Here is a 26,748-nt window from a genome sequence, read left to right on the forward strand (position 1 = left end):
GCAGATGAGCAGCTTCTACTTGCTGTCTGAATGCCTTGATTTTCTCCCTGTGCCAAAGGGCTTCAACTCCTCTCCATACTTCAACTACACGTGCCTCACACCCTCCGTAATGCCTCCTGTGTACTTAATAGAATCAGAGGATGGTTTGGGTTGGAAGGGAGCTTAGGGCTCATCCAGCTCCAACCTCCTGCCACAGGCAGGGACACCTTCCACTAGAGCAGCTTGCTCCAAGCCCCTGTGTCCACCCTGGCCTTGAACACTGCCAGGGATGGGGCAGCCACAGCTTCCCTGGGCATTTCGTGTTTGGGTAAGCCCATACTGCTCCTGCAGCGCTCCCCAGTTCAGCACGTGTGCTCGGGTGTCCTGGTGATGCTCTTCTCCAACCCTTCTTTTTGTGCAGCTGTAATTAAAGACAGAATTTGCCCTTTATGACTTGTTATTTCGGGAGCTGGAGCCCGGCCTGCGCTGTTGTTGCTCGCCGGCTGCAGATGCCATTGTCCTGGGAAGCTGAGCACAGCCGGTGGCGCTGGAAGGCAGCTCTGGAATTTCACTGGGCTATTTTTAGCCGGTGGTGCAAAAATTGCACTTCCAACACTTCTGAGTCTGTCAGTGCTGAAAGAAAGGAAAGGGCACACCCTGATGTCTCATTGATGGGGAGGTGACCGGGAGCTGCTGCGGAGGCTGCGGCGGCGAGAAGGTGATGTGTGTGAAGGGAAGGGGCTGTGGCAGGACATAGCCACCAGCCTGTCCTGCTTTATTGAGTGATCCATGGCCATTGCCATGCCTGGGTGGCTCCTTGCTCTTTTCCCCATCAGGGCCATCCCCTCTGCACCCCCAGGTCTCCCCGCAGCTCTGCCACAGCTGTGTAGCTCTGTGGCAGTGCTGTGTGTGCAGGTCTGCTCTGCAGAGCCATGGTGGTGGCCGCTCTCGACATGGCAGCTCTTTGGAAGCTGGGACCTGGAGGCAGGAGCTCCTGAAGGATGCTGTAAGTCCAGCTGAATGCCAAGCTGTTGTGTTGGACCATCCCCTTCAACCTCAACCATCTCTGAGGCTGTAAGACAAAACCAGTTCCTAACCCGCAGCTTTTCCTTTCTAACTCCAGGAGTGTTCTCAGAAGCCGGTTTGCCTGCTTGGCCACCAAGCTTCCACACGGGCACAAAAGCCTCCTCCTCGGGCAATGGGCTTCTCACAGCTGAGTTTCTCGCCTTGGTGTTCCCTGCCATGTGTTTGGAGAACCCCAGATGGCTCCTTTCCTGCTTTCTTTCCTTGTGCTCCAACTTCAGAGCTTGGTACGAACGGGGACACCTTCAACTGGGCGTCCTTGAGGCTCCCAGTGACTTCCAGCTCCCTGAGAGCTGCTCTGCATGTGGAGGTAAGAGGGCTTTGAGGGCAGGAGCTGCTGGAATGAGCTGTGCAGTGATCCTGGATTGCCCTGCTCGCTTCAGGGCCAGCAGCTGCTGGAATTGCTGAGCTGGAGGAAATAACTTCAGGTTAGAAACCAGTGTGACTGTTGAGGTCCCTGGTGCTGGGGGATCATTCCGCCTGCTGTGCACCCCAAGAAGAGACAGTTCCCAACTGATACATCTTCATTCTATCCATATTCATCATCACTCCACAAATTGCCCCCCCCAATTCCCATTGCTTATTCTATGTGGTCATTTGGACAGATAAGGCTGCGGTGCAGGCGCTGTGAATTTGAGGGGTGATGTCTGGGGGTTGTCTGGGGAGAAATACCCCCCCTCACTTTATCATTTCATGGAAACCCATCAGTTAAGGACTTTGGAACGTGTTTAGACTTCCCAATTAACTCCATGTTCTTGTTTGGGCTAATTTATGACCCTGAGATCCTCCTCGAGCTGTTTTCTTTCACAGCCATTTCCCTGTCTCAGGCCTTATCAACGGGAGGAACCTTCACTGGTTTGAGAGAAGATATCTGGTTCTCTTGTGGAACTCTTCCTTCTATGTCCCCTATACACAGTGAACTCCTAGTTTAAGAACCCTGGTAGCCCTGTCTGTGTAAGTCTCTATATTCAGTAAAATAGTAATTTAATTTTATATCAATTATCTAGGCAAATACTCATTTAGTTGGGTGTCAGGGTTAGGCACAGCAGGACAGCAGAGGGTGCAGCACAGTAGGGAGACGGTGTTGGGATGCATCTGGGATGGATCCCGGTTGCTGTGCACTTGGGACACTGCAGCTCGCTGCATTGTACCTGCTGTTATCAGTGCTGAGGTCCCCTGCACTCCTCAGCCCACCCTGGGGTGCTCACCCCCTGTCCTTGCCTCCTCCCTCCTCCCCAAACCCACCCTGAGGCACAGGGCCAAGGGGAGATGTCCCAGCCCAGGAAGCCTGAGGCCCTGAACAGGGGTGATGGTTTCTACCTCAGTGGTGGTTTCCATCACGCTGCAGTGTTCACGCAGGTGCTAACTCCTCCTGGCTGCTCCTCTGGGGTGACCTGCCCCTTCTTTGGGATTTGGCTGAGTTTGGATGCTCAGAGGCCTGGGGACATCGGTGGTCATGTTAGAAAAACAGCATTTTACTAAGCAAACATCATCCTGCAGCTCACACACTAAATGGTGCCTCCAGGGATGGGGAGAGCGGTGCTCCCCAGCACTGCTGGAGGCTTCAATGCCTTTCCCAGGACCATTTTGGCCAGGACAGCCCCAGACCCATGGATAAACAGCACCATCAGCCTGACACGCTTCTGGACACTGGCACCTACTGTGAGCTTTTAAATGCTACTCCCTAAGTTTGGAGCTTCTGCAAGCTGGGGCCATGCTCTGCAGCTCTGTCCCTCATCATCACCCCCATCATCAGCACCAATGGGTTGAAGCTGCTTGGGTCAGAAAACAAGAAGGGAAGAGTTTACTTAATTGTAGCTGTTTAAAGCAAAGGGATTTTGCCTGTCTGAATAGGGGTTGCAAGGTTTGCTTAGACCTCAGCTTACACAGAGGTGTTTTGGGGTTGTCTACAGGAGCCCACCATAGGGACAGGCAATGGGGGGGGGGCAGAGGGACTGTCTCATGTTCCTGAGCCAGTTTTCATTAAGGAAAAAGCTTCATTCCTACACTGCTTGCAGGGACTGCCTGCGGAAGCACCTATCAATTCACTGCCTGTGGACTGCAGCACGTAACCAGCCAAAAGGATAGGGTTTATGTCCAAGATGAAGCATGGGGACGTCCCATGTGAAACAGCATCAGAGGTGTATCTGTAAACTGAAGTTGGCTGCCTTCACTTGAGGGCCACTTGGGAGCCAAGAGCATACTTGTGGAGGGTGGGGAGGGAAGGGAGGATGCCCTGAACCCATTTCATGGGTGGCAGTGAGCTGTCAGGACACCGCATAGCTCCATGCTGGGTTGCTGCCATCATCCCTCCTGGTTTGTCACACACACTGAGCTGCTCTTTCCTTTCACCCTCTGCCTTTCCACACAACATATTCATTTTATTAAGCCAGGATGGGTTTTGGCTGCTTCTGCAGCCAAGTGAACCTTAAACGCCTCCCTCCTGTGTCCTCTGCGCATCCTGGGGGCGACCGAGGTCTGAGCAGCTTTCCGAGCACATTTAGGGATGGCAGAGATGGGGGCCTGTCCTCCAGTAGACCCCCCCTTTGCATTTCTGCCTTGAGCTGAGCCTTGCTGGGCCTCAGCCTGGTTTGCTTTAATGCCTGGCCATGCTTGTTCGGGTGTAAGGAGGGCACCGAGGCAGGACGTGTGCTGCATGTGGCTTTGGTGTGAGGAGCACTGGGAGCTGCCCCTGTGCCCTGTGGGATGTTCAGTGTGGGAAGGGCAGATCCCATGGGATTCCAATGGCTCCTTTGTTTTCATGCAACATCTTGTTTATCCCTAGTGTATCAGAGCTTATGCATGGGGAACACAAGGGCTGGGTTGGAAAGAGCGATACATGTGGGAGGTGAGTGGAGGACCAGGACCAGTCCCTCTGCTGTGAGTGTGGCTGATGATCATTTCCATTAAATAACAATTGTTCTCCTGGTCTATTCCTTACTGAGCTGGAGACGCTCTCAGCCATGGGCACAGACGTGGCGTGGGCCGCTCTGATGCACTGTGCTTTGAGAGGTGCCCCTGTGCTGTGTCACCCACCATCTCCTGCAGCACAGGGAAATCCAAGTGCTCCCGTAAATAACTAAAAGCACAGCGGAGATACGGCAAGAACTGCAGGAAACTGCATTTCCTTTGGTGCCAGGGCAGGGTCTGAGGGCACCAAATCCTTCCCAGAGCCTGCACAGCTCAGCTAGGTGCTAAAGAATAACCTGGAAACACATTCTAATTGAGACCAACAAGAGGGCTGGGATTCCCCTCCCACTTGCAAAACCAGTGAGTGGTTTCAGCCCTCACTGCCCAGTGCTGGGAATACAGACCATGCATGTGAATGGCTTTTTGTTCTTACTGACAGGGTAACTGTGCTACTCAGCCCTCGCTGTTTTGCTTAGGTAGGTGGATGTGCCTGAGGGGTGCTGCACTGCAGAGTAAGTCTGTTTGCAGATTTACTGTTGTCTCACGATCAATTATTGGCTTCACGAGGTTGTCTTACAGTTGGCAGGACACCAACTACCCAGATGTCACCTCTGCCCACGCAGGATGAAGAGCCTGCACTGCCAGCACCTACACGTAGCAGCTACTGACCTGCTCTGACAGTCAAAGTCTTGTTCTGGGTGAGCTGTCTGCTTCCAGGCAGACCCTTGTCAGCGATCCCGGCTTCCTGGAGGGATGTACATTAATTAAATACTGAGTCTCTGCTTTGCAGCACATTCACACAATCATAGAATAGAATCCCAGAGTGGCTGGGTTGGAAGGGACCTTAAAGCTCACCCAGCTCCAACCCCTGCCACGGGCAGGGACACCTTCCACTAGAGCAGCTTGCTCCAAGGCCCTGTGTCCAACCTGGCCTTGAACACTGCCAGGGATGGGGCAGCCACAGCTTCTCTGGGCACCCTGTGCCAGCGCCTCAGCACCCTCACAGGGAAGAGCTTCTGCCTAAGAGCTCATCTCAGTCTCCCCTCTGGCAGGTTAAAGCCATTCCCCTTGTCCTGTCCCTACAGGCCCTTGTCCAAAGCCCCTCTCCAGGTTTCCTGGAGCCCCTTTAGCTGCTCTGGAGCTGCTCTAAGGTCTCCCCTTCAGGAGCCTTCTCTTGTCCAGGCTTCTCTTGACCCAGCCCAGCTCTCTCAGCCTGGCTCCAGAGCAGAGCTGCTCCAGCCCTCGCAGCATCTCTATGCCCTTCTCTGGACTCTCTCCAGCAGTTGGGGTTGGGCAGCTCTGAGCCAGCCAGTTCCAAATGTGGTTTATGAACAACTGGAGCTGATGGTTTGGTTTGTTTTGGTTTTTTTCTGTAGTTTTCACAGGACAGACAACTTTATTCTATATTCAAGGCCAAGACCCATCGTACTGGAGGTTATTAAATTACAGCCTTCGCTCGCCTGTGTATGGAAAGAGCAATTATGTGCTGGTTTCTTACCTCTGAGAAACTGTTTCTCTTTTCTGGAGAGAGCTGCAGCATGGTTCAGGTTGTGTGGCCTGGATGAGCAGTGGGCTGTGAGCAGAAGACACGAGGGTCTGTGGAGGAGCGGTGATCCTGCAGGGTGCACCATGCTTTGGAACGGGATCTCCTGGCTCTCTCATCTCTAGGCCCCAAAATGAAACCTTGCTTTATCATGTAGGACGTGTCAAGTGAAGCAGAGCAGCTGAGTGCTGTGTGAAAGCAGCCGCTGGAGCCCGTGAGTTGCAGCCATGAGTCACAAACCCCAGTGCTGCAGCTGCCCACACCTGCTTCACCTCCCCCTGTCTTCATCCCTGCTCTCCAAATCTTTACAGATGGATAAAGCCATGGGAAACAGCAACAGGGGCGATGGATCCCGTGCTTGGGAGGCTCTGTGCTGTCTGTGCACCTCCTGTTTCCCACCACCCCAAAGCAGCAGGGCACCCCTGCCAGGAGCCCCATGTCCTTGGGAGCTGTGGCCACAGGCAAAGCTGCTGGGGGCCCTATCCTATGGACTTGGTCCTATGGAAGGGAGCACCTCCTCCTTCAACCCAGGGTATGGGGGCTTTGCATTGGTTTTATTTCTTTCCCCTTCTTTACAAGTATTGCTATTTTGAGCCCCTCCTTGCTCCTAACATTGCTGGTTTAGGTGGTGTAGAGGAGCTGGATAAGGACCAGCTGCTTCTCTCTGGGTGGCAGCAGAGTTTATGCGTCTGTTATTGGGCAGGGGTAAGAATTGTTGGGAATCTGCTCAGTTTTTTCCAGGTCTTTCTATATCAGGCTGGGTTGGATGAGGCTTGGAGCAAGCTGCTCTACTGGAAGATGCCCTGCCCATGGCAGGGGGTTGGAACTGGATGAGCTTTAAGGTCCCTTCCAACATTTTGTTTCTGTGAAATAATTCAGTTTATTACACAAAAAAGATGTAGAGAGAATAAAATCAAATCATGTTCTCACTGGGGATTTTCTGTACTGTCAGTCCTTATATCCTCCCCCGTGTGCTCTGTGGAGCTGGTCCACAGCAGCATGAGCTGCAGACAGACCTGCCTGTGTGGGAGTAGAGGTTGGAGGGGATTAGTGAGCAAATCCTGCCATGGGGCTGCACAGGCTCCAGGGCCAGTGGCACAGCTCCTTGCTGGGCTCCCCCCACGCAGTCCCTGTCCTGATGCTGTGTGTCCTCTCCACTTGTCTGTGCTGAAAAATACTTGCTGAAGAGGAAATCGGTGCCTCATGCAATGAACATGCAGAAAATGTGGACTTTAAATGATGGCTGAGTTTCAGTGGAGGTCCCAGCCCAGGGGCGATGGTGAGAACGACATCAACCTCAATGAATTCTCATCGTGTTGCACAACATGGAGATATCTCCACTTCTTTGGTGCTGGGACTTTCCCCCGTGCTCTTCCCCTCGTACTCATCCTCGCAGGAAAACTGGCAGAGCGAGTCCTCTTAGGCTGAAACTGCCCCGCCACCCTGCTGTGCTTCCACCTCAACAAGGTCATCATTCATTAGGGCTTAATTACCCACTCCATCCCTGCTCTGCTGATGGGCAGATGTGTGGCAGGGATCCGTCAGCACATGGTGATAGCACTCACATGGAGGAGTTGCCGGTCCAGCAGCGTGTTAACCTGAATTCTGAGCACACACCCAGAGACTGCTCCTCAAATTGTGGTTCACGTAGGCATGGGGCTGCAGTGCTGGGCTTCATCAGAACTCAGTGTCTTTGTATCTCTCAGTAGATTTATCAAAACCCTGGTTTTCATTCGTTTTATTACAGCTTGGACATGTCGCTCAGTCCTCACAAGCTGTTAAGTGATGCGTTGCTTAGAACCAATTGTACTTTCATGTACAGATAGCAGGATCCCCTGTGCTGGCTTTGTTTGGTGTGCTGCACTAAAGCAAAAACCCTTAGATTTTTTTATACAACTTTGGTTAATTATTTTCATCATTCTTCTCTTTCTCTCAGCTCATGGATGTTTTCCACACAATTAAAAGCAGATTACAGGAGCTGAGGTTCCATCGGACAGCATCCATCATTGCAGTGCATTAACCATTCAGCACAAGACCATGGATTTGCTCACTCTTCAAATAAATGGAGGCAATTTTGCATATTTTCTTTTTTCTTCCTCTTTTATGTGGGTTTTACCCCCCTTTTTATGGGCAATCCTTTCCATAATCAGAAAACTGGCCTGGCTGTGCAGCCAGGAGAGAGCCACATAAACAGTGTTGTGCTGATCAGCAAGCCTCTTCCCTGTATATATTTAGACCAAGACATGCTGATTTTTCACTTTGGTGTCACAAACAACTATCTGCTGCTTTGTTTGATCTCCAGAGAGAACGTCTGATTACAGGGAGAGCAAAACCAAGCCGGATTCTGTCCCACCTTGCTCTCGGTGACACCTTTGTGAGCCTGCCGAGGTCGGCGGCGTTACACAACTTAAAGGATGGGGTATAATTTGCCCTGTGAGTCCTTTGTTATAGGTTGTGATGTGAAGGTGGAAGGAATTCAGCTCAGTTGTCAGCCCAGGCACTTAGGCTTGACAGGAAAAGCCTCTGGATGTGCTTTCATGTGGAAATGGAGCATGTTTGGGGAAGGGACCACGGATACTTGACAACCCAAGGTGATGTTAGCACAGGTGTGTGGGTTTGGGCTCTGTAGCTCCAGTTAGAGGGACTGAGGGGTGACAGCATGTCAGGTCTTTGCTTTCTCTGAAAGAACGTAACCAGGGCAGCATTCAGGGCACATCAAAGTTTCACCCCCAGACTCTGAGCAGCAGGAACTGTTTGATGGTACTGGGGAGGTTCAGTCTGGAGAAGAGAAGGCTCAGGGGGGACCTGATCGCTCCCTACAACTGCCTGACAGGAGGATAGAACCAGGAGGGGGCTGGGCTCTGCTCCCAAGGAGCAAGGGATGGGACAAGAGGAAACAGCCTCAAGCTGCACCAGGGGAGGTTTAGACTGGATATTGAGAACAATTCCTTCCCCAGAGGGTGCTCAGGCATTGGAACAGGCTGCATAGGGCAGGGCTGGAGTCACCGTCCCTGCAAGTGGTCACACACCGTGTAGACAAGGCACTTAGTGCCACGGGTTAGTGGTGGACCCATCAGCTTGGGGTAATGGTTGGATGTGATGATATTAAAGGTCTTTTCCATCTTGGTTGATTCTATGGGGAGGGAAACCTGCTGCTCTTGGTTAATTTTGTGAATTCTATGAAGGGTTTAGAGCTCATGGTAAGTACTCTTTTAAGCATTTTGTGATGAATAAGACACATTTCTGCTGACCTAAATATCCTGTAAAGCAGGTGTGTTGTCAATAAGGACGGACTTTGCACCATTTTCATTTGATCACACTCTATTTCTTCACCATTTGGCAGAGATTTAAACAGGTAACGGGGAAAAAAAATGCTTAGCAGGAAGCTACTGAGCCCATTTTCATTGCAAGCACTGAGACACCAGTGCTGTGCTGTTACATTAAATTGCTGCTTATGATATTTCTGCTTCCAATTTCCAATGCCTCCAAATGCATTTGGCCCCCGCTGCCTCATTACATTGCAGCTCATCTGCCCTTGACCACCCAAAGCACCTCAGTTCTCAAGTGTCGCCGGTGCTGCTGTCCCACCTGAGTGGCTCCTACTGCCTGCCAGCAGCTGAAGGGAGCTGGTGGATACTCCTGGCATTGGTGGTAGGGGAAGTGAGCTGCAGTTTGCCAGCAGGATGCAGACCCTAAAGGTTGGGAAGCTGCTTGCTGCCAAGGGTTGTGATGAGCTAGGTGGAAATGCTTCACCTTACCTGCTTCCATGTCTCCTTTTCAAGCTTTTGTGTTCAGCTCTTTCTGTCTCCATCTAACCTAGACTGAGAGTCTCCTCTGGCCAGGACCATCTTCTCTTTACTTTCCAGGTAGATTGAGATGAGCTCTTAGGCAGAAGCTCTTCCCTGTGAGGGTGCTGAGGTGCTGGCACAGGGTGCCCAGAGAAGCTGTGGCTGCCCCATCCCTGGCAGTGTTCAAGGCCAGGTTGGACACAGGGGCTTGGAGCAAGCTGCTCTAGTGGAAGGTGTCCCTGCCCGTGGCAGGGGTTGGAACTGGATGAGCTTTGAGGTCCCTTCCAATACAAACCAGGCTGGGATTCTATGACTTCCCCCCCATATTCCGAGCTTGGTTTCACTCCCTCACTGTCTCATTTTGCATCAAGAGAACACACTCCTCAGGTGTGGCTCAAAGCGAGGGGCCAATTTCCCTGTAAGTGAAGAGGATTTTGGACACACTCCATTGCATGCGCTCATAGCTAATGGAGAGATCCACATAGGGTCTGGCTGATGAGAGGATTCGCTCTACCTTTCCTGGTCTAGGTACAAAAGCAGGAGAACAAATCAAACCAACTCCAGGTCTAACGCTAAGACATTGAACCTGACAGGGTAACAGTGCATGTACCGGGGTCCCAAAGGCGTTTCCAGCACTGTTGATCCAGCAGCATCGTGCCCCGAACCTCACGCTGTTCCGCACCCCTCTTGCGGGGGGGGGGGGCGGAGCTGCCCGCCGCTATGGAGCCCGACTCGGTGATCGAGGACAAGACCATCGAGCTGATGGTGAGTGACCCCCGCCTCCCGCGCAGACCCCTCTTTCCTTTTCCTCCGCTGGCAGGCCCCGCCGCCGCGGCCGGGCCTGCGGGGTCCGGTGCCGCCGCCCTGCCGGGAAGGTGACTGTGGGGAGCCTGCTTTCGACCCAGGTCCTCTCGGCTGGCGGCGCCCCCGGCCCGCGCCCCGCTCCGCCGCCCCGGGGCGGGGGGGGATCCGCTGCGCTCCCTCCTCCCTGCGGCTGCCGCTGGTGCAGGCCGGGGCGCGACGGGCACTTTGGGTTCCGTAAAAAGAGACACATGGAGATAATAAACCCCGGCGGGAAGGCAGAGCCGCTCTGGGAGGCGCCGAACGTCGGTCCCGGTGCGCGGGGGACGCGCGCACGCTGCAAATACCGGGACCGAAATGCCCCTTAGGGGCTGGGTTCGGGCTCCCGCCGCCCCCCGACCCGCAGCGCCTCGGTTCCAGGCGGGGCCTCCTCGCGCTCCCCGGCCGGAGCCCCGCGGGAGCACTTGCGGGAGGCTGCGGAGCCGGGGAGGAGGAAGGAGGGGGGGAATGGTTAAACTTCCCCATGAGCATTTGGGGCTCCTCTTGCCCCCGTGTCGCTCCGGGCTGTGCGGGGGCAGCTCCCATTTGCCCGGGGCAGCACCGGTGCTGGAGCCCCGGTCTGGATCACACGGTATTCTCTAACGAGAGCTAATTGGTGCATTCGTTGTACCCCCTAATTAGCGCTTACGCCGCTAAATTGGGGCTAGTGGCGAGGTGGCCAGATGGAAGCAATAGAAAGAGGAGGTTTGGTTTATTTTTAAATACAAGCAAATCTGAGGTTTCTGTAGCCAAATATAAGGGGGGCCCGAGTTTTACTGCCTTTAGGAATTAACAGTGTTAAGATAGGAGCTAAGAAGGAATAATAGTCATCACTAAATACCTTCTAATTTCTTTGTCATAAGCATCATTTGCTTTCATGTACAGAATTCCATACAGTGCTGCAGAGTTGAGTGGTAAAACACGGACATTTGCTTTTGAGGTACTCTGAAGGCAAACTGGGTTCAGTGGAGACTTTAAATGGTTTTTTTTTAGCCAGTATTGCTTTTGTTAAACTACCTGATCCGCAAAATGTGAACTTACATCGAGCGTTATTTGCTATCAAGGAGCAAAAATTAGAAACCCCCAAATAATAAAGGGGAAACCCCCAAAGCCTTTGTGATCCTCTCTGTTGTTGATTGCTGAGGCCAGTAGCTTAAGAGCTGTTCTCAGGAGCTTCCTTTCCTAGTCCCTATTGATCTGGCAATCTTGCACTTAAGAGTAGCTGATACTGACACTGTTTCCAAGAGGATAAAGCCTGGGGCAGCTGTGTGGGTGTCCCTTACCGGATGAGTTGCCCCCAGAGGTGCTGTCTGCTGCATTTCCGAGGCATAAAGTGAGTTCTATCTCCTACCTGGAGCTGGAGGGTTACTAATGCTCCTCAGCCTGGGGTTACGTGAGACGCTGCAGTAGCGACTGAGGCTGGAAGGTACATTTGCCTCACCAAGATTTCTTGCTTGTCTTTCTGTAACTGCTCACCCCTTTTAGAAGTCTCCTCTATTTGGGGCCACATTGGAAGCAAGTGTAACTTTTGCTGATGGTGGTTGTGCCCTCTATGTCCATTTGGGCCTGGGAAATGTTCTAATCCATGGAAATAGCCATGGCATTATTAAGTTTTTTGTTACCTAGTAGGAGGTTGAGAAAATACATTTTTCTCTTTCCCAAGAAATAACTAACTATAAACATTTGATAAGATGAACAATTCTTTAAGTTTCCAGCAGAAACATGGCTCTCTAAAATGCAGTTGAATTTAATTGCAGGCTTAGTGAAGGCTTGCATAGTAATACTTGTGTTTGAGTGTTAATGTTTCACTAAAATCATTGAAAGTCGTTCCTAAATGAAGATGTGGCTTGGAAGTTTTGCTGCCTCATGTGCTGGAGAAGAAAAGCTTCTCCAGAAGGTATCTTTAAATCCTTTCATGGTTTAACCAGGACAAATACACAAAGCAGAAGCTGTATGAACTGTTTTAAGTCTGGGATTTCAGTCTTATGTGCAAACTCTTGTATCAGTTGTTAATGCTGGTGGCAAACATCCCTAAACCTGGGATCAGCTTAGCAGGGTGCTTTTCTTTCGAAGATTGTTACTGTTTGCTAAAAGCAGGATGGTTTATGCCTCTCTTTGCTATAGGAGGTGGATTTTGATGCGCTTTGAGTACTCATTCACTTCCCTCCAATGCTGAGGAAGAATCTATAGTAAATATAGGAGCAAATGTATGATGCAGAAACTCTAAGGAGCAAATAAGATATAATTCTGAGTAGCTGATAAACAAGAGATAACGTGTCAACATGTTAATTGCATGGAAGTCTCAGAACACGATGTTCTACCCCTCCACTGTGCCTTTGCTGGATAGATCATTTGCATTTATTTAAAGAAAAATCAGTCATGGCAATAATACTGTTCTATTTTTAAAGCTGGAATCTAAGGGAAATATTTTAAGGTTTCAGAATGACAACTTCTAGTTGCCGTAGGAAGTTCTAGCAAGTGTTCTGAAGTCACTGTATTTTTTAGGACAGCTTATGCTTTGCATGTCTTGTTCCAGCTTTGTAAACCATGCCATCCAGCCCTTTTAATGGCCACGAGCGTTTGATTTAGTGGTGACATTCAATGGCTGTCATTTGCAGATGGTGCCCACCTCTGCAGACAAGGCACCCGGTTCCGGTAGAGGTGATTTTAAAGAGGCATGAGGTCTCAAGCTTGTAACTTGGATTGATGGTGGGAGGTCCAGATTTAGGCTGGCAGTGTGTCTGGCGGGCCGGTGTTTAGTTTAGATGCCTTCGTGTTTATGCTGCCTCAGTCAAATGCTTTGCATGAGTGGGCAAACTATTAGAAAATGAGTAGTAAGGAAGTAATCCAGAACAGATGGAGGGGCAGCCAAAACGATTGAAAGGGCTCTTTCTTCCCTCAGTTTCAGTTTTCTCTGTGAAATTAGATAATTGTAACCTTTTTGCTCTTTTAAAGAACCAGACTTTTTTCTTTCTTAAGGTGAAGTGCCGACAGTGCTTTTTGAAACAGGTTTTGGGTTTTATCTGGAGATTCAGAGTTTTGTGTGAAACCTGGACTGCTCAGTAGCATCAGACCTGTTGTATGCATTTGCTGTCAATACCTGTTAAAAGCTTCATGTTTTTTCTCAGGAAGCTTCACTGAACCATACTGCTGTTTTACCAGCACACTTTCCAAGTAGGTGATGATTAGCTTCTTAGTTTGTGTTAATGTGGTTGTAAAAGAACACATAAGTATGGTAAATACGTATTTTTTTTCAATACAGCATGAAAGGTTTTGCATTTATGGGGTGAACTGTGTGCAGCATAAGATATGAATAGCATAAAAAAAGGCAGATCTCTTGCTCCCGGGCTCTTGTACCCACCAGACACCTCTGGGACACAGCTACTGAAGCAGGAAGCCAACTGTGTGTAAATTATTGCACTTACTGAGCTTATTGTCATCTGTCTTTGCACTGTGTCCTTGGTGTGCATGCTGTTCTCCAAATGCAGGTACCACTGCTGCAGAGTTGGCAGTTCAGATTCAAAATAATGCTCCTCCATGATGGTGACATGAAAGGGCTATAGAAAGAACATGCCTAGGGATAAAACTGACAAGAGCTTGCTTAACGCTGTATCATCATTTGTATCTTAAAGGTGGATGTATGGAAAATATTTTTCCTAATATACTACCTTCAGTGGTTAGAATGTGTCTTTGTCTCATAAAAGTGTCCAGTGTTTAAGTGCCTCTGTAAATAATAAATGAAAAACTATAATTGAATATCTTGCCAAAAGTATTTCAATTTCTTCTGGCAGAACCTTCATGTGAGCTGAAGGTCTTCAAGAGGTAACAATCTCTGGATGAAGTCAGCAGCAATTTGTTCTTTAAACCACGCCAGCAGTACCTGAAGTTCCTTGGGTTACTGCAGCTGGAGATGGCTGTGCCCCCAAACTATTGAAAGCTTTACAACACAAAATAAATCTTAGCATTCTGTTTGGAAACTAAAATGTAGCTGCTGTGTATATCTCAGTAGGGCCTTAATATTCTGTCTTTTTTTATTTCCCTGTCTTAATTGTTGCAAGCCAAGCAGCAGTTAATTTTTGTGTGTTTTCCCCACATATTCTTAGAGGAATCCTTCAACAAGTTTAGTTTTATAGCAACAGAGATACAGCTGGACTAGGCCACAATCATCTTTGCATCCAAAACAAAGGAGGTACTTGTTCTAGCTGAAATGTGACTGGTTCTTAATCAAAGCCTGGGAGTAGACAGAGTTAGTAAGATGTTTGTAAACCTATGTAAACTAGCTGTGCTTTCTTCGGTAGGATAACAATTTACTTGCTTTGCAGTCATCTTTTTTTAATTGTCAGTAGCTAAATTAGAGTTGGGAGCTGCATGTCAGACAGTGAAGCATGCAGTCGGTGGCATGCTGGGCAGTTGGGGAGGAAAAAGAAACATCTAGAGCAGATCTCTGAAGAGGTGGTAGTTACATGGCTGTGGGAGGGCACAGATGAGCCTTCAGGGCAGAGGATGGAGGATCTGTGCTAGCAGAATGACAGTCACATTTCAGAGAGTGCCTGTAAAAAGAAGGATACAAATATAAAGAGAATGAATTGCTGTGACTTTGGCAGCGGTGCAGAAAATGGGAAGGAAGAGCTTAAGAAAATGAATTGGAGCAAGGCAAGTGTATTCCGAGCCAGCAGAATGATGATGAAATGAGGGAAGTGGAGAAAGAAGTGTGGAAAGCTGTATCTTTTGGAAAGGGTTAGATGAAACAATAGACTGACTGGAGAAATGAGGTGGCAAAGGAAAGAAGGAGAATACAAAGATGCAGAAGCGAGGCTATAAAGAAAAAGGTTGTCTGAAGTTTGTAGTCATTATGGCAGCAGCTGTTTATAGAGGGGAAGGAAAACTGCAGATGCTCCATTTTGTAGGGAAAATTCTGAAACTAAATTGCTTTTAGCTCTTAATAGAAAGAAGTTAGAATTTCTTGGGGAGACTGAACGCTGGTGTTTCACCAAAGGCTTTTTAAATCTCATTTGAGATTTGGAGAGATTCCTGCTTTTTTATTGCCTCACAGTGCAATTAAATTGTCTAACAAGACTAAATTTCCCAACCTTTGCAACAGTGCTGAGCAAGTGAGCAAACATGCAGCAGAGAAAGTTCCCTTGCTGCCTGAAACACGTGTAAAGCTTCCTGTGTGTGTGAACACGATGTGTTCCCTGCAAGCTCTGGCTTGGAACCGGGAGGTCCTGAACTGTGCTTGTAAATCCAGTGTCCAGGTGGAATGAGATCACATCTCCACAGGCATGCTGGAATGTGCACCAGCTGCCCTCTCTGAAGTGCTATTGGGTTGCTCCTTTAAAACGTTATAAAGACATGTGTGGCATTGCTGCCGTTCAGCCCGTGCTGGCTGCATCCCTCAGGCAGAGCTGTTGAATGTTGCTAAAAATTTGGGTCACTGATGAGTGTTGCAAGCAGCGTCTTGGCAAAACAAACTGCCTTGTTCCAAGCTGAACACTCAGAGGCTTGGGGATGTTCTTTGACGGGTGGATGGACCTTTCCACGTGTTTTGTCTGTAACACCTTTGCTGCTTGTTAAATCAACTCGATGTATGTCTTTTGATGCATTCCGTTTGATTGCTGTGGAGTTTAGAGGTCACTGTTGCTTTGGCGTTTTCAGTTTCATCTTCCTGTGCTGCTTGGAGTGCCTGTGCAGCAGGCTGCAAAGCGAGATTGCTCATGGGTTTAAAATGAAATGCATGCTGCAGCAGACGTGCCAATGCGAGAAGAATGATGTGTGGGAGAGAATAAGAGACCATGGTTATAAGAGGGCTGCTCTGTGACAAGGAATTTGTTTTGTTGCAAGGGAGAAAATGAAGGCAAATGAGAATATTTATGGAGTTGTTTTAATGCTGATTAGTAACAACACTTCATGTTACAGTTTTTTTTTCTCTAGCAATGTCTTTTTTATAACTAATGCCACTGTTTATGTTGCTGTATAATCTGATTTCTCGGTTCGATTTTCATGGTATTGATAGTGCTTCATTATTCACAGAAAATCCACTTTTTCTGGAAAATCCCTTCCTTCCCCAGCTTCTCGGTGTATTTCTGAGCTCAGTGGTGCGACATCTGACAGCCTACTCTGTTTTCCTCTACTACTTCCACACATTTCCCAGTACAAGTAGTCCTCGACCAAGGCCAGATAAGGCAAAAATAATGCAACACCGTTTGTATTTTAACAACAAAAATCTGCTGAATCTTTTGGAAACTTAGTTTGCTTCTCATGCAGGCTGCATTAGCAATGGGGATGATTGGAGGTGTGTTGGTTCTTCATGGCTTTCTTAATCCAGGTCCCCTCAGGACTTGCATCCTTGTGCTTCTATGCCAGGAAATTAACGTTTTTATTGGGGATCACAGACTAGTTCAGCTTCCCAGGCCTGTTATTTGTATGAATACAGACAGAAGTTTGTAGGATACATGTTGGTATCTACTTGCTAGGAATAGGGACTGATGTGCTGTCTGGTAAACTGGTGGAAGAAAAGCTTTTCAGGCCGACTTTTGGCTGTGGCGGTGCTGCAAGATTTTCTTTTCCTCATTGACTTGGTGGAGAATCGCAACTATATATTCAGTGTCATGAGTTGTAGTGCTGCATTCTCAGTTTCATCCTTCTGAGCAGTTCTTGAATATGGAGTTTTGGTGCAGAAGTTGTGACAACTTGTGCTGCTTGCTTGTTTGTGAGGCGTACGTTTGGATTTAAGAGTGGCTTGCGTGATGGTGCCGGGTTCATATCTTCTATCCTTTTCAGTCAAGCCAGTTTAAAGATCTCAGACAAAAATACTACAGCTCTTTGAAAATCTATATTCAGAATCTATTTGCAAAACTTACTAAGTTACAATTACAGCTCTTGTTTGATAGAGAATCTTTTACACCGTTCTATTTGGGCAGCGAAGGACTAGCCCACTTGACACTTGACAGCCCACAGGCTGTCTCCATCACACCAGTACTTCTCGAGGCAAAAGTCAGACCTGTGCTGTAACACTTGCAAATACTTCTGAGGAATGCCTTCATGGTGAAGGGCCTCTCCTTCCAACACCCCACTGGCTCTGTTGTGATTGAGCAAATCGGAACATTTATGTAATTTCAATAGCTGGCTTCTTACTGAGCTATATTGTACTCTTAAAACTGAGTCATAGGCCTTGACATCTCACTACTTTACTTGGCAGCCTTTAAAATCATAAATTGGACATGGTATCAGACTTACAGTGCTGCTTTGTCCTTGAAATGCCACCCTCTTATCAACCATTGCTTTACCAGTGGTAGAAAAGCAGAAAATCCCCTCAGGATGAAGATGCTCTGTTCTTTGGATGGCTCTGGGCAGTCAAGAGACTTGACTGTCCTCATCGAGAGAGTTTCTTGGCACAGCTGTGAGCAGTGGTAGTTTCTCCCACCCTTCTCCGAGCTGCTGGCCCTTTGAAACGTGGGGCACAGTGGAGGCTGAAGAACGCTTGGGTCAGCTATCCACAGGGGTTGGGGAGGCAGCTGTGGCATGTTCTTCTGTGGATGTTGCAGCATTATGTACTAGAAGACATTGCTATTGCTTCTGACTGCTGTTAGGAGAAATTCTGTAGACCTTATCTAACCTTTTTGAAGATCTGACTGGAAGGTACAAATCTGGTGTGTAGGATCTGTGTTCGGTTACACACATAGTTTGAGATTTCTGGAGACTCCATCTTCTCTAAGGTGTTATTGTTAAAGCTGTTTTGAATTAGCCACTTGTACCCTTAAGTGTGCTGCTAACAGTACTGGATGAAGGCCTTTTATCATCTTGCTCAGCAAGAGGCAGCTTTTTCCTGTCTCAGGAGTAGCATGCCTTGAGTTACTCTCTTCTAGTTCTAGATTGTTTTCCAGAGACACAGTGATACTGAAAATTTACTGAAGTCAGTGCTGTCATTCAGATCATGTCTTGAAGACTCCCATCTTTGTGCTGCAGAACCATAAGGCAAGTCACATCATCTTCAGTCTGGAAACAGGGAAATAACGGTTGCAGTAGAATGCTTTAGAGCACGGATATGGCAAAGTCTGAGAACTCTACTGGACTGTGCGTTACTGTTCTGGCAGTTCATGGAGCAGGCTTGTGAGGTGTAAGCTGGTCAAAGCTTTATCATTTGTGTTGTTACTTGCATTGTAGTCTCTTCTCTCATCTTCCTTATCTTTGTGAGCTGTAGTCCCAAGACACTTGTGCATTGGGTGATCCAGGGCAGGGGAAAGAGCACGTTCTTGTCTGTCAGTCTGTGTCTTAGATCCACCAATCCGATGTCCCCACTAACGTAGTTGTTACAGAGTGGTAAGGTGCCCAGGCTACCTTGTCTCTCTAACAGCATTAGGAGTACGTAATTGGGAGTTCGTTCAAGAAAGGAGTAGATACACCAAGCTGAAGATGATTGGCTGCTCTCTTTTAACAGACAAGTCTGAGAAGGAAAACCCATTCGAATCCCCTTTCATTGTGGATTGGTGGATCTGAAGCCCAGAAAGAAAGTTTCAGGTAAGAAGTCACCCTGTACTATATCTTGCTGCTTCTGCTTAGATGAGTTTGTCCGCAAATTCAGTATCTTGCTTTAACTGCTCAATGTCCCTAAAGCGTTAGAAGACCACCACGTTAGCTCCCGAGCTTAGAGAAGGAAAGGGCATATTCAGTAAAAATGCATGCAGCTTGTTAGGAAATTGCGTATCTACTGTGAAAAGCAGACATAGGGCTTTAAGGTAAACTTGCCTTCTGCGGAGCTGGAAAGCAGTATCTACGGGTACAGGGGCATTAAGCAAGTGGCTCACAAATCCTGCTTCTGAAAGGAGAAAGCAGTCCTCCCAGTGACTTCATTGAACTTCTCACTTGAGTTCAGGAAAGTAATAGCCATCTGCTCTGCTTTCTAGCCATGTCCTCTGCCGAGTTCATCAGAAACATAAAGAACTTGTCTAGTTCATAGTACAAATTCCAGTAACTTTTCTGCTGAAATGCCGCTTGAAATTCTGTCACGGGCAGCACTGGAGTCAGCCTTTTCAATCCTCCATGAGGTTTCAACCTAAAGTTCTGTTCCTAGCTGGTATCAAATTATAGCTGAGCCAAGTGTAAGGCACTGTTTGCAAGAGAAGCTTTGATTTCAGAGTAGGGGAGTGTGGTTGTATTTTGGGATGACTGTAAAAGGGTACAACACGTTATCTGAAAGACAAGTTGGGAAAATATTTGTGTGCGATAGGAAGGAAGGCTGGGTTCCTGTCTGATAGGAAAATAAAGTCATGCAAGTTGTATACCTGTTGCGAATGGGAGACCTGCACCTCTCCTAATGCCCAGCTTTATTGTAAGTTAGTGCTTTAAGGAACATGACAACTTATTCTTAAAGATAGTACAAAGCAGGATGCCTCAATCCCTTTTGATATTAATAGCCGTAACACAGCTGCTTGAGTGTTTCTTTTGTAGACAGCTATTAAAGCGAATGTTAAGGCCTCAATATTTAATTTATCATAGCAGATACTCCTATAGGTGCTGTTGATCTCATGTCTTGTTTTAGCTCTGCGTTTGTTTTGCTGGCGTGGTGTTTTGTGAAAAGCTTATACTTGAATGTAATTGAGTACATTTGTAATGAATGAATTGCGCAGAGGGCGATGTTGTATCCTGGTTTGATTCACTGAGTACTTGAATTTTATTTGGTTAGGGTGGAGAAGCCTGGGGCATGCTTTTTTAGTATAACTCTTTAAAAAGAATCTGAGGGAAAATCGAAGGGAAATAGTTATTAACCTCAGTCTGACACATTTCTTGCAGTCCCATCTAGTAAGAAGTTGAAGTTGTTACCCACACCCATGAGACTCATCTTGGAGTTAACACTGCAAAATAACATCTTCCCATGGATTATTTGCTGTTCAGGGTGTGCCTTTTTCTAAACTGGGAGAGTGGGGAGGCAGAAGGGAACTTGGCATTCTTGAATGATGGAAACCGAAAAGAGGAAATAATTTAAAATACACTGGAGGGGGGTGAGGGGGAGAAGAGGCAGCGCAGCATAAATGTGTACTCCTGCTGATTAAGATCCCTGATGTTATGATGTTTAATACTGCTTTTTGAAGTATGAAACAGGCCTATCAAAAGCAGTAGGAAAGAGTAAGTTGAACTCGAGTGCCAGTATATGCAGGTTAGAAGCTTAAGGTTTTGAATCTTTCGTTTCAAAAAGTAAAATGTAAGTTGGCTGTCAAAGGCTACGTAACTATTCCTCTGCAGCATTTGATGCACAGGCCCTGAATGTGCAACTACAGTGTTACAATGTGCTGAGCCAGGCTTCGTGTGCATTTGAACTCGTCAAGTTAAAGTGCACACTGCCTTGTCTAGACTAGACTTTTTTAGATGGGGTTAATATTAGTTTTAGATTGCTAGGCCTCATTCTTAGACTCTTTTCCATATTAAGTTTTCAAGGCAACTTCTAACATCTTAGGCAAGTTTCAGCTACATTTTTTAAAGTGTTTAACTTGTTCACTCAATTTCTGCTATTTCAGTTGGCAATGCTAGGTCTCTTTTCATGTTTCTCTTTTTTCTGCCTCCCCCAGTTATGATGTACCATGAGCAGGTGTGTTGCTGTCTGTAACACCTCTGTTCCCCCTACAGAAGAGCATAGGAAAGCTGTTTTTCTTTTGAAATGGCCTTTTTTCTGTTTGTCACAGGATATGTTAATGCAGAAAGCACTGTCACACTTCTAGAGTTTTGGAACTCTGGGAATTGGGGTGTTTGTACATGAACATAAGCAAGGCTTAGTCTAAATACTGTGTATTTTGGGTAATATAGGTGATTTCAGGAATCATTCAGAGTGACTTATGTAAATGTATGAGGATTTTCTTCCTAGTCTGTTGTATCTTCCTGGAAGCAAGCTGCTGCATCTCATGAGTCTTATCCTGATGAATAAATGATAATGGAGTAAGATTGTTACTATATTCAAAGAAAGCATTTAATCTTTTCTTCACTGAACCCATATTCCTTTTGTAGCATTCGTTTTGTTGTAGCAAGCGCATACTTTGATCTTCAGGAGCAGAGTGGGACTGCATTATCGATCACTCTTCTGTGAATTCCTTGTCCTATCTAGAACAACGGTGTGGTAATGAAGAGAATTTATCTGATAAATTATTTACCCTTTGTCTTGCTTTAAATTTCCTGATTCCTCACTTAGTCTTTTTTTCCCCCAAATGCAAGAAGCTGACGTGCAGATCTTGAATGGCTGTTGGAAGGTTGTAACATTGAGCGATTTTTGAGTGGCAGTCACTTAGCTAAATAGCTTGGGTTTTTCCTAATGGAAGCGTGACTCAGCTATTGGAATAATCAAAAACATTTCACAAGTTAAAATGAGTTTGCTGCTCTGTGGATACTTATTTTTGAGAAATTCACTTTTGCTTTTGTTTTTCATTGAAGGACAGAAATGTAAGAGTAGAGGGATGTAGCTGTTCTTGTGGCAGAGCACTGCAATGCATATGTAAAACTCCATGGATTTTGGAAATACATTGTCTAAATGGTACTTGAACAACCTTCCGAATCAGGCACTCAAGGCTGGATGTGAGGTTGCGTTTTGGATGTGGAAAAGGTAGTGATGTGATGGCACTGATCCCAACAAACTTGTATGGAGCATGCGAATACACTGCACCTCTCAAGGGACAACTTGGTTTTGAAATGAGAATAGGAAGAGTACAAAGTACTACTATTGGTCTGACGTAAATTGTTTCTTTGGTTTTGAGTAACTCAGCAATGATACTCAATGTTGTACCAAAACATGCAGCACAGTGAAGGTGTTACCATGCTAAGCCAGGCTGTCACTTGCAGAACACGTGGGTTTGTGTTACGTGCATGCCCCCACGCAATTTCCGATCTAGTACTCCTGCTTAAGCGTGTACTATGCCACTTTTCCACCTCTTGCAAATAATTCAGACCACTTGTTCCAGTATCTGGTTGGTTCAACACTGTTCTGCCTGTCACTGCTTTGAATAAATCACTGAAGGTAAAAACACCAGGTAAGATCTGGGTGATATCCCAGCTAATGAAAGGGGATGGTGTTCGAGAAGTTGGCAACTCTTCCCTGCTGAGTGTAAAATAATACTGAAGGCCTTTGAACAGTGTCACTGCTTTGTGTTTGGTTTAATGCCTTGTTCTGGTTAATGCTGATTTTTTAGGATCTGAGCTTGATACTGAATTTGGAACACAGACTTGGGAGCATGTGGCTTTCATAAAGGGTTGTACTGGCCTTCAAGTCTAGGTTTGCTTTCCAGAATACCCCTCTTTTCAGCATTAAATCGGAGTCACTGAGCAGTGTGTCTCATTGCCAGCCATAGAGAAGGTTTCAAGTAACAGCAGTTAGCCCATACATTCATCAATACTAAGTGTTAATGGGAAGAAGTATCACATCTGTTGGTTCAGGCCTAAATCAAAGTAAACTAAACAGTAAACTACCAATGTTGAATAAATAGGGTGTGAGTTGCTTACAGCTAAAAACCCGAAGAGAATTCAGAGTGAAGGCTGAAGCAATTTGGTTGTACCTTTTTTTTGCCAGTCCAAATCTTGATTCATAGCCCTTTGGACGTAGAATCATGGAATAAGGATGGAAAGGACCTCAAGATCATCCAGTTCCAACCCTCTGCCATGGGCAGGGACACCTCACACTAAACCGTGTCACCCAAGGCTCTGTCCAACCTGGCCTTGAACACCGCTAGGGATGGAGCATTCACAACTTCCCTGGGCAACCCATTCCAGTGCCTCACCACCCTTACGGTAAAGAACTTCTTCCTTATATCCAATCTAAACTTCCCCTGTTTAAGTTTTAACCCGTTACCCCTTGTCCTGTCACTACAGTCCCTAATGAAGAGTCCCTCCCCAGAATCCTTATAGGCCCCCTTCAGATACTGGAAGGCTGCTCTGAGGTCTCCGCACAGCTTCTCTTCTGGCTTAGCAACTTCATTTGCCAGCTCCTTCAGGACCTGTGGATGGATTTCATCAGGTCCCATGGACTTGTGCACGTTCAGGTTCTTAAGATGGTCTCGAACCTGGTCCTTTCCTGCAGTGGGACCAAGGTCTTCATTTTCACAGTGCCTGCCTCTGCTTTCCAAGACTTGGGTGCTGTGGTCAGAGCCTTTTCCAGTGAAGACTGAGGCAAAGAAGTCATTAAGAACCTCAGCCTTCTCCAAATCATGTGTAGCCAGTTCTGATAGCTTCTGGAGAGGGCTGAGCTAACCCTGCTGAGGAGCTGGTTTGTTGTCACAAGGAAGTTGTGAAATGCATTTCAGGCTTTAGGATTTGTAAACTTGAATGGTTTCTTAGGTTCCTAAGATCTATTTAATTTTGTAATGAACTGCACAAGAAAGTTGTTGCAGGAGGAGTGAGCTAATATGGTTAATAAAATTAGTGATGCTCTTTGGAAAACAAGAGGGGAGTAAATTAGCTCCTTCATTTGTTTTACTGTATTTTTCTTTGGAATTCTAAAATGCCCGCCCTTACCACTCTTTTTTGGAGTAGGCTTAGAAACTGATTTTTCAAAAGCAAGGTTGTGTTTGCCTTGAGAACAGAATGCCCCAAACTGCAAATATAGCAATATAAATCTTGTCTAAGTAAAATGAGTGTGGAGAAAAGGGATAAGGAAGTGCTGTCATTCTTAATTATGGCATTGCAGTATTTCTGTCTCTGGGTATCATGTATTAGCTCTGTCAGAACACAGGAAATAGTCCAGATTAATTTCTTGAGCGATTTAGTGGGTTTTATAGGATGAGTCCTTTTTTTCAGGGGTATATATGAGGACTTCTTTAAGGCATAACTTAATTTCAGAGGCACTGAAATGAAAGGTTTCTGGGCATTTTACGGTGCTTTAACAAAACAGCATTACTGTAAACCCATGGAAAGTCCTAAACTGAACTTTCTTTTGGTGCCTCTATCGTAAAAGTTACCACCTACAAAGTTGATTTATTGGAAGAACACTGCTGTATGCATTTCTGTAAGAAGCTCGCACAGAATCATAGAATGGTTTGGGTTGAAAGGGGCCTTAAAGCTCATTTAGTTCAGTCCCTGCCATGGGTAAGGACACTTTCCACTAGAGCAGGTTGCTGAAAGCCCCGTTCAACCTGATTCTTAGCATCTGGGCTTTAAAGGCATTGGAGCATATCCTTTTTACTGATATTACTAAGAATTTATAGATTTGAGTGTAAATGCAAGCTTTTGCAGAGGTTTCTTAAATTTGAGATTGAAAGTTTAAAACCTAAATCTTGAAGGGTAATTCCTGAGGGTAGACCACCAGAGCAGTTCTTGGTGTATTGAACTAAAATCAGTCATAGAATAATAAAATTAAGGCATTCATCTTTTCAAGTATAAAGCATTTAAAGACCAGAATGAGGTTTCTATGTTTGTCTGTAGACTTTCAGCATCGTTCACTCCCTGCCCTGCTGCTGTGGAGCCCCCTCTTTGACCTGCTCCCTCCTCCTCTGCAGTCAGGGCTTTAGGTGAACATGCAGCTCTCTTAATGGGAGTCTGTTGAAACTAGGTATTACAACTTAACTCTAATTTTAAGGAAAAAACTTTGGCCTTATCTTAACTTGTATGGTTCTGTGGTCTGCTGGTGGGGTTGATACTGGTTTATAAGTGCATTTATTATTATTATGCCCATTGGTCCTTTTCCCTTCCCCAGACTCTATTAAATCGTGCTGTATCTCCCTGGGATCCTGCCTAAAGGCAAGTGGGAAGTGAAGGCATATTTCAGGCCCTTATTATGCCAAAATGAAATCTTTAGTATGCTATTAGGTTTTTATTCATGACAGTTCCAAGCACGCAGGGTCAAGAAGAAACAAGTCAGTGAAACACACAAATACTTGTTCATTCCTGTTTCAGTATGAAGTAGAATGCAGTATTTAATTTCCACTATTGTGCAATATTTTGCTGTAGTGAAGTGTCCAGTGGTTTTTATAAACCCTATTATTCAGGGTTTTGTAATACTGTGGAAAGTGTTCTGTGTGGTTTAAGCTTGTCATAGAAATCTGGCCTTTGTGGCTAATGTATTTTTGAATGAAATTAGAAATTGTTCTTAAGTTACCCATAATTCTCTTAAGTTCCTAAAATTTGGCTTCCTTAACTAAAGTAGAACCTAAAAGAAAACAAGTCCAATAACCTAAACCAGGGATTTTTAGGTTATGGTCTGTGGACTCCTGGAAGCTTAGATTCATTATGTACATTACATGGGTTTGTCCACCTTATATGAGAGTCTTGGGAGAGAAGTTTGTTGTGTTTCTTGATCAATGATTTTTACCAACTGATGCTGATGAGCACAACTGTGTAATCTACCAGGCCTGTATGTTTAAAAAAAAATAAGAAACTATTTGGGCTTTCATATCTGCAGCAATGCCCTGAACTTTGATGGTTCAGTGTTGCAGAAACAGTATTCAGGCATTGTGCCAAATGGGATTAAAAAAATGAAACAGATGAGAAAGGAAGTTTCTTCAAATATAGGCACTTGTTCTGAAGCAGAACTGAAAATGGTCTATATAAGATCCTGCATCCTCAATATTGTGATCAGTGGGTTTGAATAGTACATCCTATATTTCTTTCAAAATGCAAATAACTTCTTTAGTGTCTCATTGAAATGAATTAGGAAATTAGTTTCCCTAATGGCATTGGGAACTAAATGTCAACTGGGTGAGAACGTGTCAAAAGAAACGATTGCAAAGTACTTACAGATGTATTGGATTAATTACTTGATGGCTAATGAAAAATCACATTTCCCTAAACTTTAAATAAGAAACTTCTAATAATAGGCATTTTGATAATGAATAATACAACATATTATAAACATGTTTATTTTTACCTCTGTATGTAAGGTGTATGCACCCACTCTTCACATGACAAGTGCATAGTACAGAACAGCTACATGGAATCACAACCTTCTGGCTGGATGAGAGGGAGAATTCCAGCGTGTTTTGGTGCTCCTAGGGTCCTGGGTGTGCTTTAATTTTTCAGCTTAATGCAGAAATGAAAATATTAGTCTTTCTTTTGTTTTATTCAGAACATGAAATAAAATACATTAAAGGGGCCTGCAGGAAGTCTGTGAAGGGACTTTTTTACAAGGTCATGTAGTAACAGGACCAAGGGGGAATGGTTTTAAACAGAGGGGAGATTGAGATGAGCTCCTAAGCAGAAGCTCTTCCCTGTGAGGGTGCTGAGGCGCTGGCACAGGGTACCCAGAGAAACTGTGGCTGCCCCATCCCTGGCAGTGTTCAAGGCCAAGTTAGACAGGGCTTGGAGCAGTGGATGGTGTCCCTGCCCATGGCAGAGGTTGGAACTGGATGAGCTTTTAGGTCCCTTCCAACACAAACCAGCCTGGGATTGTATGAAAGAAGGTTTATAGGAAATGTTCTTAACCTCTTCAGTTGCTTTGGGCTCCCTCCTTCCCTCACTGCTGGCACAAACCACTTCCACTTAGTCTTCACGTCCAGTTATTCCACTTTCAGTGTTATCTGTGTGGGATTTTTGTATTAAAGATTTGGCTTTTGTTTAATTTACAAATTAAATTGGAAGCCTGTGTGAAAAATATTGACTGCTAAGTCTGTGCCAAATTTTAGAGCTGGGTTTGTGCACTGC

General features: G+C 46.2%; 1 protein-coding gene across 4 annotated transcripts in view; it reads left to right on the forward strand.

Annotated features, from left to right (window-relative positions):
• Positions 1 to 9,992: 9,992 nt before the first annotated feature.
• The window catches only part of FBXW11 (F-box and WD repeat domain containing 11), a 75,653-nt gene continuing 58,897 nt past the window's right edge, over positions 9,993 to 26,748 (forward strand). For 2 of the 4 annotated variants that reach the window (XM_057415137.1, XM_057415139.1), the window contains exons 1-2: positions 9,993 to 10,068; positions 18,581 to 18,660. Coding sequence is in view for 2 of the 4 variants with exons in the window: in XM_057415136.1 (XP_057271119.1) it covers positions 10,024 to 10,068 (45 nt within the window). In the remaining 2 variants the exon portion in view is untranslated. The remainder of the gene's footprint in view (positions 10,069 to 18,580; positions 18,661 to 26,748) is intronic. The other 2 variants (XM_057415136.1, XM_057415138.1) reach the window with 1 other exon arrangement.

This window comes from Pezoporus wallicus, unplaced genomic scaffold (genome assembly GCF_028554395.1).
Source record: "Pezoporus wallicus isolate ANWC-B61680 ecotype Strahan unplaced genomic scaffold, APGP_CSIRO_Pwel_v1 contig_4161, whole genome shotgun sequence".
In the NCBI taxonomy this organism is placed as follows: domain Eukaryota; kingdom Metazoa; phylum Chordata; class Aves; order Psittaciformes; family Psittacidae; genus Pezoporus; species Pezoporus wallicus.